Genomic DNA, 19,637 nt, shown 5'->3' with positions numbered 1-19,637 from the left:
CCTTTTTTTTTTTTTTTTTTTTTTGATACATGCGTTCTTGTAACCTTGAGGCAAGAACTTGTCTCAGACACCTTCTATCTGCAGAGCGCAGTTTGGAGTGTGACATCTGGTAGCATTTTAATGCTCACTCTGTGGACTCCTGCAGTGCTCTAGGGCCCGCCCTTTCATTCAGAAAGATGTCAGAGCCTAGTCTCTCCCATTTTTTTAAGGATATTTTGATTTCTTTATTGATTAAGCTATCACATATTTGTCCTCATCCCCCATTCCCATCCCAAACCCCTCCCCACGCATGCCCTCACCCCCCTGTTGCCTGTGACCACTGGTTAGGCTCATTCACATGCATGCACATAAGTCCTTTGGTTGATCTCTTCCCCCTTACCCCCACGCTCCCCTACCTTCCCTCTGAGGTCTGATGGATGCTTCCTTGTCTACGGGTCTGTTCTCCTTCATCAGTCTATGTTGTTCATCATTTCCCCTAGATGCCTGAGATCATGTGCTACTAGAAATACACTTATAAAAACCGAAAATGCTAGTCTCTCCCATTTCGTTAGGTGTCCTGATGCTGCGTGGAGGGGGGGCGGAAAGACTACAACTTCCAGAATGCACTGCACCTCAGCCGGGCGAGGAGCGGTGCATTCTGGGAGTCCTCTCCTTCCGGGGGCCGGAGGCAAGCTTTTTTGAATGTGATGCTGGAAACTGAAAGCTTCTGGGGCCGCAGGTCTTTTCCTCGGTTCCCTGCGGATCGCTGGGCGGGGAGAGCCACCTGCCTGCGTCTCTGGGGCCGGGAAAGGGAATCGACGCCGGGCCCGCTCCTCTGCGGGCGGCCGGTCCCACCTGCGGGACCCGAAGTGGAAGGCCAGCCCGGGGCGGTGTGGCCGGGGCCGGGGCGCCTCGCCGGCGGTAGGTACCGAGGTCCCAGCTTCCATTTCCCAGGCGCAGAGCGCGGGCCGGTCAGTGTCCGAGTGGCCGATCCCGGCGCGGGACGTGGGCGCGAACCCCGGCAGACGCGGCCCCGGCCGCCCCAGCTCTGCCCCCCAAGCGCGTCTTCATGCTGAAGGGCGTTCGGCGCCGTCGTGTGCGGCCGGGTCCCGGCCACGGGAGAGAAACTCGGGGTGTGACTTTCTCCCCCCGGGGGGTTAGATTCCTTCTAAAACTAGGAACTGTTTTCACTTGTCTGGAGGGAAATGAGAAAAATGACAGCATCGTTTCCTTATTTTTCTTTTCCTGTTTTCATTTAAATAGTTCGTAGCTGAATAATAGCCTGTAGGAGGAAGGTGGTGGCGGTGACTGCTTTTCAAAAAGTTACTTCTTAACAAAAGCACCACTTGTCGGTAGCTAGTGCTTGATTAGCCCCCAGAACTCAAAAGGGACTGCTGATGTAGTGCAGATTATAAACCGAATCTCCAAGAGGTGAGATGTTTTCCCTGCAATTATGAAACCAGAGATTATAATCCAGTTCTCTAGACTCTGGAGTCAGTCTCGTTTCTGCTCTGCGCAGTCGGCTTCTGTTGTTCAGATTGAGGGTGCAGCCCTGGAGCCTGACTGGGTTAGCACTCAGGCTAACCGTTTCCTGGTGTGGTGACATAGCTGAGCTCGGGTTTACTCCATGTAGAATAATAGTGATACTTAAACCAGCGTTGAAATACATTAAGCTTTTTAACTGTCACCCGCCGTTGTTAAGATGTGTTTATTTACCCTCCCCATGGTTAACAACTTTAAGTTTCTGTATTCAGATACATCTTGATGAGGCTTCCTTGTTTTCTCTTACCTGATTTATCTTCCCGGACAATTTTTTAAAAATATATATTTTATTGATTTTTTACAGAGAGGAAGGGAGAATGATAGAGTTAGAAACATCAAAGAGAAACATTGATCAGCCTCCTCCTGCACGCCCCCTATTGGGGATGTGCCGAAACCAAGGTACATGCCCTTGACCTGAATCGAACCTAGGACTCTTCAGTCTGCAGGCCAACATTCCATCCACTGAACCAAACCAGTTAGGGCTTCCCTGGACAATTTTTAAAATGTTATTTTCTCTCTACCACAGACCAAACTTTTTGAAATAGCTGAAAAATTATTTTAATTTTCATTATTATTATTGCCTTTGTTTTATTAGACTCGTTAAATAGAAACACAAGAAAATTTTGGTTGAGATTTATATTAATAAGTTTGTATATTTGAGGACCAGTAAGTACACTGAAAATATCTTCACCTAAATAGTCCAGTTTTAGATACACTGAATTGTTCCAAATCATTTTATAAAATGCATTTTTGTTTCCAACTCCTATTCTCTAACTTAAAATAACATTGTGTTCTTTTCTAGCTGCCGAGTGTACCATGCTTTCTTGTGATATTTGTGGTGAAACCGTAACCTCAGAACCAGACATGCAGGCTCACCTCCTCATTGCTCACATGGAAAATGAAGTTATATGTCCATTTTGCAAACTGTCAGGTGTGAATTATGATGAAATGTGTTTCCATATTGAAACCGCTCATTTTGAACAGAACGAATTAGGAAGAAACTTTGAGAGGATCAATCCCATACTCTATGGAACTTCAGATAACAGGAGGGACAGCGCCCAGCAGAGTAGAATGGAAGTTCATGCAAGTATTCATTCTCCCTGTGCATCTAACCACCCAAACATTTCAGCTCAAAGCCAGCCAAAGGATGGCACTTTAGAACATCAAGCCTTTTTTTCAGAGAACTTGACTGAATCTAGAAAATTCCCGGGAAGTAAGGAAAAACAGAGTGACCTACCCAAAATAAAAGGACCAATTTATGGCACAGTGTATAGTCCTCCTGAATGTCCATTCTGTGGGGAAATAGAAGATTGTACTCAAGATATGGAAACTCATGTGAAAACAAATCATGCCAATCTTTTAGACACTCCGGTAAAAGGTAAAGTGTTCATTTTATATAGTAACAACTAATGTTAGTTCCAGTTAACATGTGGTGCCCTAAAAGTCAATTTGTATTCAGATTACTTACAACTGTGTTTCAAAAATCAGTCTGTATCTATAGCATTGTTTATTTGCAATCGTTGAAGTACAATACAATTCAATAATGGGAAAGAATATAGATGAAGATAATAAATGTTTTGGCTCCACTGAGAGTCATTTTATTACCTTTTTGAAGAGAAAGACAACATCAACTGAATGGCATCTGGACTGTTTCAGACTGATTTTTTGTTATTGAGCTCTAGTTTGATTTAATTGTGATCAGAAAACATACTATGGTTTCAGTTCTTGCCAGCATTTGATGTTTGTTTTCCATGTTCCAGATTTTGGCCATGCTAATGTGTGTAGTAGTATCTTTTTTTAATTTGTAAGTCCCTAGTAAAGTGTGATGAGCATCTTTTACTGTTAATCCTCACCTGAGGATATTTCTCCATTGATTTTTAGAGAGTAGAAGGGAGGGGGAGAGACAGAGAGAAAGAAACAAGTATGTGAGAGACACATCGATTGGTTACCTCCACATGTGCTCTCTGACCGAGGATCAAGCCTGTACCTGTCCTTGATCGTAATTGAACCCAGGACCCTTAAATCTGAGGGCTGACGCTGCAGCTACTGAGCCAGCTCGGCTAGGGCATGAGTTGTATTTTAACACTGCCTTTATAATTATTCAAAGTGTGTGTGTACATTTTTTATGGACACCTTATATATACAGTAGGATATTAGCCATTGAAAAGGAAATCCTGCCGTTTGTATCTATCTGGGTGGACCTTGGTGGTGTTATTGTAAATGAAATAAATCAGACATAAAAAAACAAATACTGTATAGTCTCACTTATACATGGAATCTAAAAAATAAAACACCAAACTCAGAAAAAGATATTCAATTTGTGATTACTAGCGGCAGAGGTAAATGGTGGGGAAATTGGTACAAGCTTTCAGTTATATGATATTTAATGAGCTCTGAGGATGTGATATACAATATGATTAGAGCGAACACTGCTGCGTGGCGTATTTAAAAGTTGCTAAAGTGTAAGAGTAAGTCATGAAAGTTCTCATCACATGGGGGAACAGTTTTCTCATTTCTATATGATACGGATACTAACTAAACTTATTTTGGTAATCATTTCACAACATGTGTAACTCAGGTCATTATGCTGTATACCCTGAACTTATACAGCACTGTATGTCAGTTATAACTCAAAACTGAAAGAAAAATACTTAGTGTTCTAGCTTATCTTAGCAGGCTCTATAGCTTTATTATTATTATCATACTGATTCTTTCCTAAACTGAGTATGCATATCCTACATCAAATTTTTCCTTTTTGTTTTTAAATTTCCTCTTATGTGCTGGTTAAAAGAAAATAGAAGTAGGAAAAGAGAGTATGCTGAAGCATGTCTGTAAATTTATATCATTTAAAGTGTGGCTTCAAACCCTCACATAGGAGGAACATTTAAACACTTGAAGAAATTTTTTGGCAAGAAACCAAACAGCATTTGACTTCGGGTGAAAATCTAAAAGTTTTCTAAATAAAACCAATTGAATTATATCTTTAATACAGACTGTGACCAACCATTGTATGACTGCCCTATGTGTGGGCTCATCTGTACAAATTACCATATTCTCCAGGAACATGTTGACTTGCATTTGGAAGAAAGCAGCTTTAGACAAGGTATGTTTATATGTTTAAAAATAAGAATGTCATTATTTAATTTCCACTTCCTAGGACACATCTAATTTTCAGATTAGTGATCTATAGAGAAAAAAATCATACTGGTCAAAAATAAGGCTGTCCCTTTAAAGAATTCAAATCTAGTTCCAACTTTTTAAAAGAAGTTGGGGTGGTTTTTTTGTTCGTTTTTAATATATCTTTATTGATTTCGGAGAGGAAGGGAGAAGGAGGAGAGATAGAAACATCAACGATGAGAAAGAATCATTGATTGTCTGCCTTTTGCACACCCCACCCAGGGGACTGAGCCCACAACCTGGGCATGTACCCTAACCAGGTATCGAAGTGTGAGCTCCTCGTTTATAGGTCAATGCTCAACCACTGAGCCATGCTGGCTGGGCTAAAAAGTGTTTTGTTTTGTTTTTTGGTAGAAAAATTGTGAAGAATAAACTGTTATGACCAACAACTGAACTATAGGTGTGCATCCAGGGTTTTGCCCCAGAGTACTAATATTTTTTATTTATTTATTTATTTATTTATTTATTTATCTTTTTAAACATATTTTATTGATTTTTCACAGAGAGGAAGGGAGAGGGATAGATAGCTAAAAACATCGATGAGAGAGAATCATCGACCAGCTGCCTTCTGCACACCCCCTACCAGGGATGTGCCCGCAACCAATGTACATGCCCTTGACCGGAATCGAACCTGGTACCCTTCAGTCCGCAGACCGACACTCTATCCACTGAGCCAAACCGGTTTCAGCAGAGTACTAATATTTAGAAGACAATTAAATATTAGGCAGTTTTCAAAATCAATTTGATTTGTAAGTTGAAGCCATTTTTTCAGCAGCTAGAAGTAACTGAATTTAACACTGGGTCCGTCAGAATTGTTGGTGAACTAGGATGCTGCCATATAGCACAATTTTTAAAAAGAATTTGAACTATGTGACTAAAAAGCTTTCCTTTCTAGTGGCTAGCCCAACTTTTTACATCACCACTTACTAATTTTTAAGTGACATGAAAATTTTCCTCTGTGCCCTATTTTTTTTAATATGATATTACTTAGTAATCACTATGGTGACTTAGAAGTGGAAATACCCTATATGAGTTGTACAGTCCTACTGAGACAAAATATAACATAAACTCTAAGAGAAACTAATTGTATTTTAATAAATTTTAATTTCTTAAGGTACATAGATACCACTTGTTAATGCAGGGTATCCATGTCCAGTGTCATTGATCCTAGTACCAGTCAGTTATCTCCATAGACAGACAGCTTTACCTGCTCACTCAAGACTATTCCCAAGATGAGAATTAGTGTAGAAAAGATGGAACAGTGTTCTACTCTGTTCTTGACTAACTGTTGTGGAAGAAGAATCTCTGGAGCTGAGTACCAAATAATTCTTACTTTGTTTATGGATATGCTTTGTATTGGTGCATAAATTATTCTGTAAGCCTGTAATGGGTAATGAGAGAAAGATATGGTATGAATATACTAGTATCACTGTAGATAACCTCAGAATTACACCACAAGTCTGTTGTAAGTTGCATATCTCCAACAATAGAAGTGGGGACCAGCCAAGACCAGTTTGGCTCAATGGATAGAGCATCGGCTTGGGGACTGAAGGGTCCCGGGTTCGATTCCAGTCAAGGGCATGTACCTTGGTTGCAGGCATATCCCCAGTAGGGGGTGTGCAAGAGGCAGCTGATCGATGACTCTCTCTCATCGATGTTTCTAACTCTCTCTCCCCCTTCCTCTCTGTAAAAAAATCAATAAAAATATATTAAATAAATAAAAAAAAGAAGTGGGGACCAAATAGGAAAGAGATAGTGGAGGCTTGAGAAATTGGGAAGGAAAGAAAAAATAGTAAAATACATTATTAAACCACCAATTTGGAGAATCTGGAAGATAAGATACTGGCCAGAAGCCACTAGCTAGTGGATCTGTGGATCACTGGATAGAGGGGAAACAGGGCAAGATGCTGTACTATTGTATAATTAATACCTGTATGACCTCATACTTGTATTTTGCAAACATATTTTTATGCTCTTTATTATTTCCTTCCCAGATTTTTTTTTAAACCAATCTATCTGATTTGTGTTAATAAGGAACACCAATGAAAGATGTGGCTTAATTTCTCTAAGTTTGGGTTTCTTCACAAGATAATAGTACCTGTCTTCCTAAGGTTGTTATAAGGTCCCAAATGAGATAATAAATGGAAAGTTCTTGTCTCAACCTAAACACTCAGTGATGTTAGTTATTTAAATGGAGGCTATACTCTTTTTTTTTTAAATATGTTTTATTGATTATTTAAAGAGAGAAAGAAGAGGGATAGAGAGTTAGAAACATCGATGAGAGAGAATCATTGATCACCTGCCTCTTGCACACCCGCTACTGGAGATGTGCCCGCAACCAAGGTACATGCCCTTGACCGGGATCAAACCTGGGACCTTTCAGTCTGCAGGCCAACGCACTATCCACTGATCCAAACCGGTTTTGGCTTTTTTTTTTTTTTTTAATATTTTTATTGATTTCAGAGAGGAAAGGAGGTGGAAAGAAAGATAGAAACATCAATGATGAAAGAGAATCGTTGATTGGCTGCCTCCTGCATGTCCCACACTGGGAATTGAACCCGCAACCAGAGCATGTGCCCTTGACTGGAATCGAACCTGGGACCCTTGAGTCCACAGGTCAATGCTGAGCCAAACCAGCTAAGGCTGGAAACTATACTCTTACAGAAGTAGTTTAAGTTCTGCTAACTTTGAACTTTCAATTTATGTAACATCATAGGTATGAACAAATGGCAAAATAATAGCATTTGCTCCTTTTTAAAATATATATATTAACAAGTAATAAATGATCTTTGATTTCAGTAGTTATTTTATTCTAAACACTAAAATATCTGATAGGCACGGATAGAGTCCAATATTCTAGAGACCTGGAATTGGCTCACCACCTTCAAGAAGAAGAAGACAGAAGGAGAGCTGAAGAATCAAGACAAGAAAGGGAAGAATTTCAGAAGTTACAGGTACATAAATTATTATAACTATTAAATTTTAATATTCTGGTTTGGTAGAATTCTTACTTTTCAGATATGCTGTCAAGACTTCAGCCTATTGCTTTTGTCCTCATTATTATACTAAATATTTTTTAACATGTATTTTATAGTTCCTAACAGCTACCATTTATAAGTACTCATTCTGGTTATGTACTAGGGTAAGCACCTCACATATCATATCCAAACTCTTCACAACAACTCAATTCTCTGGAGAAATTATATTAAACCTCTTTTTTTTTTCTTTCTTTTTTTTCTTTTTTCTTAACAAATGAAGACAAATAGTGCTTAGTAGCTTAACTTGCTCAGGATCAGGCAGTATTAAATGAAAAGCTTGGATTCAAACCCATGGTTAAGTTGATGGGCAAATTAAGAAACCAAGGCTCATAATATATGGTACCATGTGGATGCTTAAAATATCAGGGGGAACACTTTGTAAAGTATATGTTGTCTAACCACTGTGTTGTACACCTGAAACTGATACAGAATAATATTTAATGTAAGCTGCAATTGAAAAAGAAAAGAACTGGTTAATACTTCAGTACATATCAAATCCTTTTATTGTGCATACTAGAGGCCCAGTGTATGAAAATTCATTTATTGGAGGGGAGTCCCTCAGCCTAGCCTGCCCCCTCTCCCAGTCCAGGAGCTCTCAGGGGCCGGAGGCAACCCAGCGATCAGGGAAAGGCAATGCCCCATCACACCTCTGCTGCTGCCACTGCCAGCAGCGCAAGCCTCTGTCAGCCCTGGTTACCTGAGCCTCAGGCGGCCCTGGGTGGCTGGGCAGCCGCCATCCGAGGCTTACATGCACCTTGGGCCGGCCCTGTGGGTTGAGGGGCTGAGGGGACTGTGGGAATCCGGGGGAGGAGGGAGAGGAGGAGGAGCAGGCGTTACCCCAGTGGGGCTGAGGGAACTGGGTGCCACCATCTTGTGGTTGTGAGCGCCACTTTTAGGGTGTGGCAGTCAATTAGCATATTCCCTCCTTATTGGCTGTGGGTACCACTATCTTTGTGACAGCGTGAGAGTCAATTAGCATATTCCCTCTTTTAGATAGGGTCATAATTTTCCCAAACTTATTTGACCTCTGACTTTTTTCTCAGGCATCTCAGAAATGGCAATATGAGAGAAAATTTAATTCTCACCTTAGAATATCTAATTTTGCCTATTTTTCTTATTGGTGATTCATTTACTTGCAAACTATTTTCCCACCAGGATTCAGAAGAGAAAAGATAATTGGTTTTTCACAACTCTTCTTGCCTTATATAATTTTGCACATTATAAATCCAAAAAGCTTCCAATATTAAAGGGAATTTGTTATTCCCTTTGCAAAGTAGTTGTTTAGATCTCAGAAACTTTTTCCAAGAATGCTGTTTTATACATATTTTGAGATTCTCTGTTCTTTGTGCATAAACAGTTCATTTACTATGTAGAATGAATGCCTGAATGAATTATGAATTAAGTAGGCCTTTGAAGACTAGCTTGGGAACCAAATAACAAGTACTGACAGGTTTCCTTGCAAAAATCATCAGTATGTTCAGAACTCATCTGCCTTGTACTTTTAGTAGGAAAACAGGCTTCTCTACCACAAGAAAAGCAAGTCTTTTGCCATGATGGTTGTTTACAGAGAAGGCTTTTACTAATTCAGGGATTTTGTATGCATGATTTATTTTTCACAAAAATCTTTAAATTGATTTTTATAAAAGTCTGTAAACCAAAATGTTTCAAAATGCATTTCCAGATAAATGAAATTATGGTACCTTTCCTTCCTCACTGAGGCAAAGGGACATAAAAATTAAGTTATTTGTTTTATATTCAATAGCGACAATATGGTTTAGATAATTCTGGAGGGTACAAACAGCAGCTACTACGAAGTATGGAGAGAGAAGTAAATAGTGGAAGAATGCATCCATCTGAATTTCACAGAAGAAAAGCTGATATGATGGAATCACTAGCTATTGGTATTGATGATGGGAAAACAAAAACTTCTGGTGAGTTCTTAAACATCAAAATCATGGTTTTAATATTCTATGTATCACCGAAGTAATAATCAAAATTTCTTGAATTTTGCCTCATTTTCATAATCCACAATTTATATAGGTTTAGGTGAGACTGTGTTCAAATAATTTTTTTAAATGTGTTGTTTTAAAATTTCTAAACTTCTGTTCTTACAGTAAATAGTTCACCTAAAATAATTCACTTTTATATTGTGTTAATTTACTCTTTTTGGAAAATGAACTTTTTAATTTTGATACAGTTATTATGGAATTGTTTGCCAAAGTGGTCAAAATCCACATTTACATCTGTATTCTCACTCACACTTTGTATGGTAGCACTATAAAATTTTGGCCTTTAGGGCATGAAATGATATAATTTGCATTTCTTTGTTTATTCCTGAAGTAGTTTCTTCAAGAAATAACCTATTTCATTCATTTATCCTTTTCTCTGTTGGATTGTTTTTCTTATTTGTGCAAGTCCTTCAAGCACATCAGGATTCTAATTCTTTGTTGATTTTATGAGGTAGAAATGTCTTCTTCAAGTCTATAATTTTACCTTTAAATTTCATATGTGGTATGTTTATTTTTTAAATTTTCTTTTTCAGTTACAGTTTATACTTAATGTTACTTTGTATTAGTTTTAACTTTATAGCATAGCGGACAGACAATCATACTTTACAAAGTGGTCTTCCAAATATTTGAAGTATCTACCTATTCTAATATTATTGACTACTGATATATTCACTATGATGTACTTTACATTCCCATGACTGTTTTATAACTAAAATTTGTACTTCTCAATCCCTTCAACTTTTCACTGAGTCTAACTCCTTTTCGCTCTATCATTAGTCTGTTCTCTATATCCATGGGTTTGTGTCAATTTTGTTCATTTATTTTGCTCTTTAGATTCCACATACAAGTGAAATCACACGGTATTTGTCTTTCTCTGACTGACTTATTTCACTTAGCATAATACCCTCCAGGCCCATTCATGTTATCACAAGTAGTAAGATTTCATTCTTTTTTTATGGCTGCATAATACTCCATTGCATATTTGTACCACATCTTTTTATCCACTGATCTGTTGATGGGCACTTGCGTTGCTTCCATATCTTACATATATCCTTTCAAAATAAAAGAGTCATTTTTAAGAAACTCCCCCGTCTTTGAGATCATGTTTTTTATTTATTTATATATTTCATGAAAAATTGCTTTTCATATTTTTATTTTAATCCACTTGGAATTTATTTGTACATATGTGTATGTGAGAGAGAAAAAGGGAGAAGAGAAAGAAAAGGTATGGATCAAATATTTTCCCTTTATAACAATACTTTAATTTCCTTTTGCTTATTATCTTAGTACCATTTGATGAATCTGTACTTTCTTTCCTTATACTTCTCTGTAAGGGTCTCCATGTAAAAAGGTTTCTATGTGAAGTAGGAGATCCTAGGAAATATGTAATATGACTCATTGGATATACAGTAAGAAAATATTAAAAACGTCTATTTTTTCATTTGTGTCATTCTTTAATTTCTAAGTGTTCATATATTTAAGTTACTAAAGAACCACTAATTTATATGTAATTTAAAATAAATATAAATGTAAAAGATTACAGAACACAACCCTAAAATGTACTATGTCCTTTTGATAAGCTGTCTTGAAGTTTAGAAGTGATTGATTTAATGGCAAAGCAGGACATGAACTAAGGTTATATAACTAAGGTTAAAGAAAAAAAGAGGTGGATTGACAAAATGTAGATGTGGCGCTTGAGGGACAGATTGATAATAGAAATATATTGGGCAGCCATAGGAAGTAACTGATTCTTCTAAACCTTCTCAACCTCTCTCCTGCCGTAGGGATTATGGAAGCCCTCCACCAGCATTACCAGAATGCTGCCCCGGAGGTCCGGCAGGTGTGGCTCTCCGCAGCAGTGGACCACTTTCACTCCTCTTCCGGTGACAAAGGCTGGGGCTGTGGGTACAGAAATTTCCAAATGCTACTGTCGTCATTATTACAAAATGATCCTTACCACGATTGCTTGAAAGGTAGGTGAAGTACAGTACTTTGAATTCGTCATCTTATAGGATACGGGATGAATTAAAATACAGTGGGCAAAGTTAATAGCTTTAATGAAGAAGTATTTTGGATATTTACATTTAGAGAAACTGATACAATAGAAAATGTCAAGAATAACCCTCTTAGAAACTGCTGTAGGCTCCTCTGGAGTACACGCTGCACATGAAATAATGTATAGTAGGGACACTTAATGGCTTTGAGGAAGAAATACTTTGGGATATTTACATTAAAAACCTGAATTCTGGTTGGAGGAAGCGAAACTGATAAATAAAAGATGTCAGCAATAACTGTCTTAGACTCCTCTAGAGTAAGTGGTGTACTGCTAAATGATATTATTCCGCGCTTTAGTAACTGCCATGGAACAGGTTTGCTTGTCGATTTTAGGTGTAGCAGTTCCTTGTATTCCAAAAATCCAGTCTCTGATTGAAGATGCGTGGAGAGAAGGTTTCGATCCTCAGGGTGCCACTCAACTGAATGACAGGCTCCAGGGAACAAAGGCCTGGATCGGAGCATGTGAAATATATACACTTCTGACCTCCCTCAGGGTAAAGTATGTACCTAAAAAGCCAAGTTGATATTATTGTCACATCTGGGAGGTCTTACTTTTTCTGAGTTGTTTTTTGTTTTTCTATCAAAGCAGTAGTTAAAAATTAAAATTTAAGTAGCACTAAAAGGTTTATATGAAATATTAAATTCATTTCCTATCTCATGCTCCTTTCTATTATCTAGTCTTTATTGGAAGCAGCTGTCATTCCCATTTTTAAATAATATGCTTTCGTGGCTTTTTTTCAGTTTTAGACATTGTCTACCGCATTCCCCTTACATTTCCCACCTGTTCACTCTCAATCCTTCTAACATGGTTAAATCTCAGCTTTTATTAAGTTAAAGTTAGAGTTTACATTAAGACTATATTATATTGCTGATTTTATTTTATTTGGAAGTTTTTTGCATCTTGTGTTAGCCCTGATATTATGAGATTTCACCTGGACTGTGGGATTTGGATACATTGTGTGGAGATTTGTTTTTCCTTTCTAATCTGTTATGGTGAATTGTAAGATCTCAGTATGGTGTTTAAAAGCTTGGACTTTGGAGTCAGATGCCTGTAATTGCTTCCAGCTTTCCTATCTATCTGCTCTGTGATTTCATTTGTCTGCCCCCTTATTTATCTTATTTACAGAGTATTTCTATCCTAGTTCTACCATTGATAAAGGGACATATAAATAGTAACTCCTTTATGGAGTTATAGTGATAATTAAATGAGATAATAATAAAGTGCTTGGAACTGTTATTGGAATGTAGTAAGAGCTCAGAGGTTAACTGGAAGTTTATTGGTCGTGTATTTTTTCTTTTAATATTTGCTTTTTGTTTTACTGTTTATTTTTTTAATATATTTTTATTTTTTTACAGAAAGGAAGGGAGAGGGATAGAGAGTTAGAAACATCGATGAGAGAGAAACATTGATCAGCTGCCTCCTGCACATCTCCTACTGGGGATGTGCCTGCAACCCAAGTACATGCCTTGACCGGAATCAAACCCAGGACCCTTCAGTCCACAGGCCGACGCTCTATCCACTGAGCCAAACCAGTTAGGGCTGTTTCACTGTTTAGATTCACTCAACTTTATCTCCCAAATACTCTATTGAAATGTTACTTTAGCAATCATGTTTTTAATTCTAAGGGATAAAGTTTCATAGACTCATACTATTCTTATATGGTTGCAAATTTTTCCCCCCCAACACTTTGTATCTTTCTGTTCCTTAAACTTTTGTTTCCTCCATGTTAATTTTTTTCCATATCTATTTATTTTAGTCTTTTCCATTTTGAAGACATTCTACCGTTTGTAAATACTTAACTGTCTATTCCTAGAGTAAGGAATGAGGTTTTGTGGGATTGCATGAGGTTTGCATAGTAACAAACTTCATTTAAGGAGTCTTAGGTGGAAACTTGCTATTTGGTTGGGGAACTCTTAAATATCAGTATAGAGCAACATCTTTTCTCAGAGGCCATTCAGAGAAGAGTCCTCCACTTTTCTGCTACAGCTCCTGTGTGTGTGTGTGTGTGTGTGTGTGTATGTGTTGGGGGAAGTGAAAAGTGATTTGCCTTCTTTATGCAAACTTCCAATTAATCTCATATTGTCGTCCCCATTACTACTCTCCCCAATACCTTGGCCTCTAAGCTTTCAGTTTTCCATTTTTCAGAATTATGTGACCGGTTCTTACCTGTTCCCATTCTCTCTGTCCTTGGGTGTTTAAGTCATTTTCTTCTTCAGTATTTTGTTGTTGGGCTTTCAAGAGGAAACAGATAAGTGCCTTTGATCATCTTTAATGGAAAATTTGCCTTAAGCTTCATGACTCCATAGTTTCTTTTATGTTTGTTCCTAGGTAATTTATCAAGTGTTTTACACTATTTCTACCTTATTAGTTGGTAGATTTATTGCTAAAAATATTTAAAAATTTTTAAATAACGAATGTGTGTATAACTTAAGTGATTTAAATTGAAGGGACTAGTTTTATCCTCTAAATTTTCTCTTTTTTTCTTTATGCCAACCTGTTCACACATTCATATTACATGTACTACATCATGTTTGAGCTTTTATAAAAGTTTTAAGAAAAAATTTTTCATCTAAAATACATGGTATATCCAACTTTTTCTTGGTACCTGAAATAGTTTAGTCTTTCTTTGAATAAAACCTTTTTATTAATGAGCCTGGATTTATTTGCTAGTTATTTAAACTTCTTCCTTTTGCACTCCATGAATTATACTCTGTTGGGTTCTATTTACATTCTTAAATATAAACATGCAGTCAACTGCTAACCCAAAAGTCGTTTCTACTTTTTAACAACTATCCAAAACTTGATTTCAACATTTAAAACTCAGTACTAATCAGTTTGAAAGTTACCAATATGAAACTTTGTAATTAAGCCTTTGGAGAACTAAAACTGAACAAAGGAGAACTGAAAAGTTAGGAAGTAGAACTGAACGCTTATGTCCTAGGAATGAGAGAGGTCAGATAACAGGGCTGCTGGTTCACTCTTCCTTTATTGTTTAACCCTTATTCTTTTCAGGTCTCTACCCACGAGTCACTTCAGTGAGGCCTTCTCTAACCACCTGAAGTTAAAATGACAACCATTACAGTTTGGAAATTTTATTGCCAACAGACACAAGGACAGGATATCTATGCTATACTTTAAAATAAAAATAAAGTATATAAAGTGCTTTTGTTTATACCTGACTTTTTAAAATAGTTGGAAAGTGTACACACTAGTTAAAATAATTTTGTTTATTCAAGGTTGACTTTCTCTTGAGGAGCCAATACCACAACTGGAGTCTGGTGCCCAATAGGAGATCGATAGATAGGTGTATAGATGGGGTACACAGGTTTTTCTGACTTTTACAGGTATTCTTCTCTTATTTATTATTGGAATTTGAGAGAGCTGACAGGAAAATACTCAGGATATTTTTTATAAATGTGAATGAATATTTTTGATAAATGTGAATGGTTGTCGAGGAATTAAAATTAAAAGTTTGCTTCCAATTGATTATGAGGCTCAGAGGCTTTAGAATAAAAGCTGTGTCTCAGGTTTTATGTAGGTGATTTTTAAAAATCCCATTTATTCATGGAGATTTTACATATCAGAAAATCTTTTTAACTTTAATTATCAGTCATCAACTTTATTATGAAGTTATTTATTTCCTCATAAAGTGAGTTTTTTATATAAACAATAAAATTTGCATTTGTTTACTTCTTAGGAGAATAAGATAGGATTAGTTTTAAACTAAGAATGATTTTGTATTATTAACTCCACTGATGAAAATGATTTTTAGAATATTCTCTAAATAATTTCTTCCGTCCATTTTTTCTAGGTGCCGCATTGTGGATTTTCACAAGTCAACCGGGCCTTTGGGTACGCACCCCCGCCTGTTTGAATGGATACTGAACTATTACTCTACCGAGAGGGAAGGGGGTCCAAAAGTAGTGTGTACCTCTAAACCTCCCATCTATCTGCAACATCAAGGTTAGTGCAACTCAGAGATCCTAACTCGAACTTACAGGCATATCTTTATACGACAGAGAGTTAGCTTTTGCTTTAGGACAGGTTAAAAGTCTGGTTGTGGGGAGTATGGTGACAGTAGCTTGTCTGATTTTCATAGCTACATCTTCATTTCCGTCTATTCCTGGGTAAAGAAAGATGAGACCCCTGGTATCTTCAGGGCTGCTGGATCACTCTTCCTTTATTGTTTACCCCTTATTCTTTTCAGGTCTCTACCCACGTGTCACTTCAGCGAGGCCTTCCCTAACCACCTTCTCTAAAAGTTCATCTCATTATTCCAGGAACCCACCAAGGCATTTCTTACTCCTTTTCCTGCTTTATTTTTTTAGATATAGTATAATAGATACTTTCCTTTCTTATCTTGCTTATGGAGTATTTCTTCCTATTGTAATGTGAGTTCCTAAAGGCAGGAATGTTTGATTTGCTCGCTCTGTATCACTGATTCCTGGACTAGTGCCTGCCACAGGCCTGTTTGACAAATGTTGAATGGGTGGTCTAGATGGACAGGAATGAGGAAAAGTAACTGTTAGGAATTTCGTCGATTAGGAATACAAGCTTTACAGCTTAACTTTTGAAATTCTAGTATATAGTATACATTTATTTTTGTTTACCTTTTAGAACCACTAAAGTTTTGTTTTATGGTAGGTAATTTTCAAATCCTTTCAATGAGACCTTTGAATAGGAACGATCAAGGGATTTGGAAAGAAAAACTAAAATGTGTGACGCAGTAGAAAATTGTTTATAATGAAGCCTTAGAGAACGAAAATTAAACAAAGGTGACCTGAAAGCTGGGAAGTAGAACCGAATGCTTGTGTCTTAGGAATGAGAGAGGTCAGATAACTCTATGTCAGAGGGATTAACTATATTTATAGTCAAAACACCCTTGCACACACTCCATATACTCAGAAAGAGTATTCAGTGTGTGTATATCTACATAGTTACTTATATCTATACGTATGGCTTTAAGTAAATCCTACACATATAGCTGTTATTTTATTTTTTGATAGGTCATAGTCGAACAGTTGTTGGAATTGAAGAAAGAAAAAACCGAACGTTGTGTTTACTAATATTTGATCCTGGATGTCCTTCTCGAGAAATGCAGAAACTATTGAAGCAAGACATGGAGGCTAACAGTCTCAAGCAACTTAGGAAATTTGTGGGAAATTTAAAGCATAAGCAGTACCAGATAGTGGCTGTAGAGGGCCTTCTAACTGCAGAGGAGAAAATTGTAAGTCTTTATCTGGAATTTAATTTTTTTATGGCTTGGATTTTAAAACGTTTCTTTCTAATTTCTTAAATTCAAAATTGTAATTTTACTTAAGAAATTTTCAGCCGAGACTGGTTTGGCTCAATGGATAGAGCGTCGGCTTGGGGACTGAAGGGTCCCGGGTTCGATTCCGGTCAAGGGCATGTACCTTGGTTGCAGGCATATCCCCAGTAGGGGGTGTGCAAGAGGCAGCTGATCGATGACTCTCTCTCATTGATGTTTCTAACTCTCTATCTCTCTCCCTTCCTCTCTGTACAAAATCAATAAAATATATTTTTAAAAAAAGAAATTTTCATTATCTTAAAATTATTTTTAGATCTTTTAAAATATCAGAATATGTAGTCTGACTAATTGATTTCTGCTTACAATTAACAATTTTTTAAAAATTTTGTTTCAAGGCCAGGAGACAAGCATCTCAAGTGTTTACAGCCGAGAAGATTCCTTGAAGAATTAAGCATTTCAGTGAGTGTGGAACTTAATGTCCCAAATTCAGATATTAAATCCTTAATGCAACTTATCAATCTGTGAATTCTCTAAATACTCAACTTTTAGTTTCTAAAATGTCTAAATATATCATTAGTGATTCACTGTTTAGAAATTATTTAGAAAAATATCTTGTTTGCATTGTGGGTTTTGTATTTCTTACCTGTGTTTCAGAAACTGATTTTGTATTATAGTCATATTTAGTATTTATTAGGTTCTTATGTTAAGTGTGCTTAGTATTTTCCATGTATTAATTAGTTTAATCTTCAAACTAGTTCTGTGAGACAAGTGTTATTATTAGTGTGTGAGGAAATTGAAACTGCAAGATTAGTAATTTGCCTGGAAATTTTTCATAATCTCAGGCTGTCTCACTTTCAAATTCTTACCAATGTTTGGGTATTGGGCACACAATGTAATATACAGATCATGTATAATATCATAGAAATTGCACTTGAAATCTATATCATATTAATCAGTGTCACCCCAATAAATTTAATTAAAAGCATTATTTTCTCCTGTTGTAAAACATTTAATGAAATTTCCTCCTTACCTCCTAGAAATAACTTAATATTTAACAGGTGTCACTCTGAAAAGAGGGATTTGCTTTTGTTCGATATTCACACTCGTACCTATACAACTGAGATTTAGAGTCTTGTGTGTAATGTGTCCTGTAGGAAAGAAACTTTCAGATTCACGTTGGCTGTGCTGTGTAAGGTTGCAGAAAAGAATCCTACTCTGGCCAACTGAAGCAGAAGGAAATCCATTGAGAGATGGTCGGAGAAGCTCACAGAATCCATTGGTAACTAGGGCACTTTGCTGGAACCAAGGCAACTCCTCGACTGTGGTCTGATTCATAGCAAGAGCCGAGGTAGAATGTCTCTGCTCACAATTCAGATTCCCAAGAGGAATCTGATGCCATGGTGTGTGCCTTGGACAGAGGCAATTTTCTCAAAAGGAAATCGGGGTAGTTGAGGAAATGGATATTAAACAACAACTGCCTGTCATACCATGAAAAATGAACAAGAATCTACTTGATGAAGTTTTATAAATATTCACTACACCACTGAATACTAAAAGTTGCATTCCAAGAATGAATAATATTGCCAAAAATATCTAGAAATAACCCTTTCTAATATTTTTGTCCTTCAGACTAGTGATCAGGTTTCTCCCTCATATCCCTATGCAGGTATTCTTTTTCATGCCATCATTACTTCTTACCTAGATAACCTGCTAACTGGACTCCCTTGAGTCTCTGTCATCCATCTACACAGAAGCCAAATGTTCCTTACAGCTACGATTCTGTCACTTCTAGTTGGGTCCTTTTCCCTGTTCCTGTACAAAATCCGAACATCCCACAAAATTTTGTTTAAATTTGTGGGAAATTTAAAGCATAAGCAGTACAGATAGTGGCTGTAGAGGGCCTTCTTACTGCAGAGGAGAAAATTTTAAGTCTTTATCTGGAATTTAATTTTTTTATGGCTTGGATTTTAAAACGTTTCTTTCTAATTTCTTAAATTCAAAATTGTAATTTTACTTAAGAATCCTACTCTGGCCAACTGAAGCAGAAGGAAATCCATTGAGAGATGGTCGGAGAAGCTCACAGAATCCATTGGTAACTAGGACACATTGGTAACCTGGACCCTGCTTGCTTCTCCAGGCTCATCTCTCACCACTCTCCAAGTACCACTCCTTTTAGCCCGAGTCCTTCACCAAAATATAGTTGGTGCTGCCTAGGACCGTCCTACCTTTGTTCTCCACCTCTTGGAAGTGCTTCCTGAACTGCACAAGTCTGAATAAATGCACCTTCGAAGTATTTGATAAGCAGTGTCTATAGCTCAGTAATATGCAGACTGCCAGTCAGTAGCCTCACGGTGCCTAGCACATACAGGACTTAAAAATACATTTTTAGTGAATGAAAACACAGTTTGAGAGAAGTGATAGAAAGCATTACTCTGACGACTCTGAATCTCCCAGCAAGCCATCTCTGCAAACCAATTTCTATTAGATGAAAAACACTGAGCAAGTTCTTTATGAAGTAACAAGTATCCTAGGGGGAAGTGGAGTGGTGGTGGGGTTAATTGGGGGAA

The 19,637-nt window shown here is 37.2% G+C and overlaps 2 protein-coding genes across 5 annotated transcripts in view; one reads left to right on the top strand and one right to left on the bottom strand.

Moving 5' to 3' along the window:
• The window catches only part of KPNA5 (karyopherin subunit alpha 5), a 35,162-nt gene extending 34,594 nt beyond the window's left edge, over positions 1–568 (bottom strand). Inside the window, exon 1 of the mRNA XM_036413791.2 lies at positions 396–568. Within this exon, the coding sequence (XP_036269684.2) occupies positions 396–450 (55 nt within the window). The 5' untranslated portion in view covers positions 451–568. The remainder of the gene's footprint in view (positions 1–395) is intronic.
• A 70-nt stretch (positions 569–638) lies between these two features.
• Positions 639–18,544, top strand: ZUP1 (zinc finger containing ubiquitin peptidase 1). Of its 4 annotated transcripts, XM_045572577.1 has the most exons (11): positions 639–900; positions 2,324–2,899; positions 4,514–4,624; positions 7,534–7,652; positions 9,499–9,667; positions 11,530–11,718; positions 12,134–12,299; positions 15,613–15,764; positions 16,808–17,028; positions 17,466–17,529; positions 18,225–18,544. In XM_045572577.1, the coding sequence occupies exons 1-10, from the start codon at positions 687–689 to the stop codon at positions 17,511–17,513; spliced, it is 1,965 nt and encodes a 654-aa protein (XP_045428533.1). In that variant the 5' UTR covers positions 639–686; the 3' UTR covers positions 17,514–17,529; positions 18,225–18,544. The 4 variants fall into 4 exon arrangements, with proteins under 4 accessions (XP_045428533.1, XP_036269681.1, XP_036269679.1 ...); XM_036413788.2 differs by lacking the exon at positions 18,225–18,544 and having other exon boundaries at positions 640–900; positions 17,466–18,047; XM_036413786.2 differs by lacking the exon at positions 18,225–18,544 and having other exon boundaries at positions 640–900; positions 11,530–11,724; positions 12,140–12,299; positions 17,466–18,047.
• The last annotated feature ends 1,093 nt before the right edge of the window (positions 18,545–19,637 follow it).

This window comes from Pipistrellus kuhlii, unplaced genomic scaffold (assembly GCF_014108245.1).
Source record: "Pipistrellus kuhlii isolate mPipKuh1 unplaced genomic scaffold, mPipKuh1.p scaffold_m20_p_5, whole genome shotgun sequence".
NCBI classification, from domain to species: domain Eukaryota; kingdom Metazoa; phylum Chordata; class Mammalia; order Chiroptera; family Vespertilionidae; genus Pipistrellus; species Pipistrellus kuhlii.
This window is presented reverse-complemented; position numbering and strand designations above follow the sequence as displayed.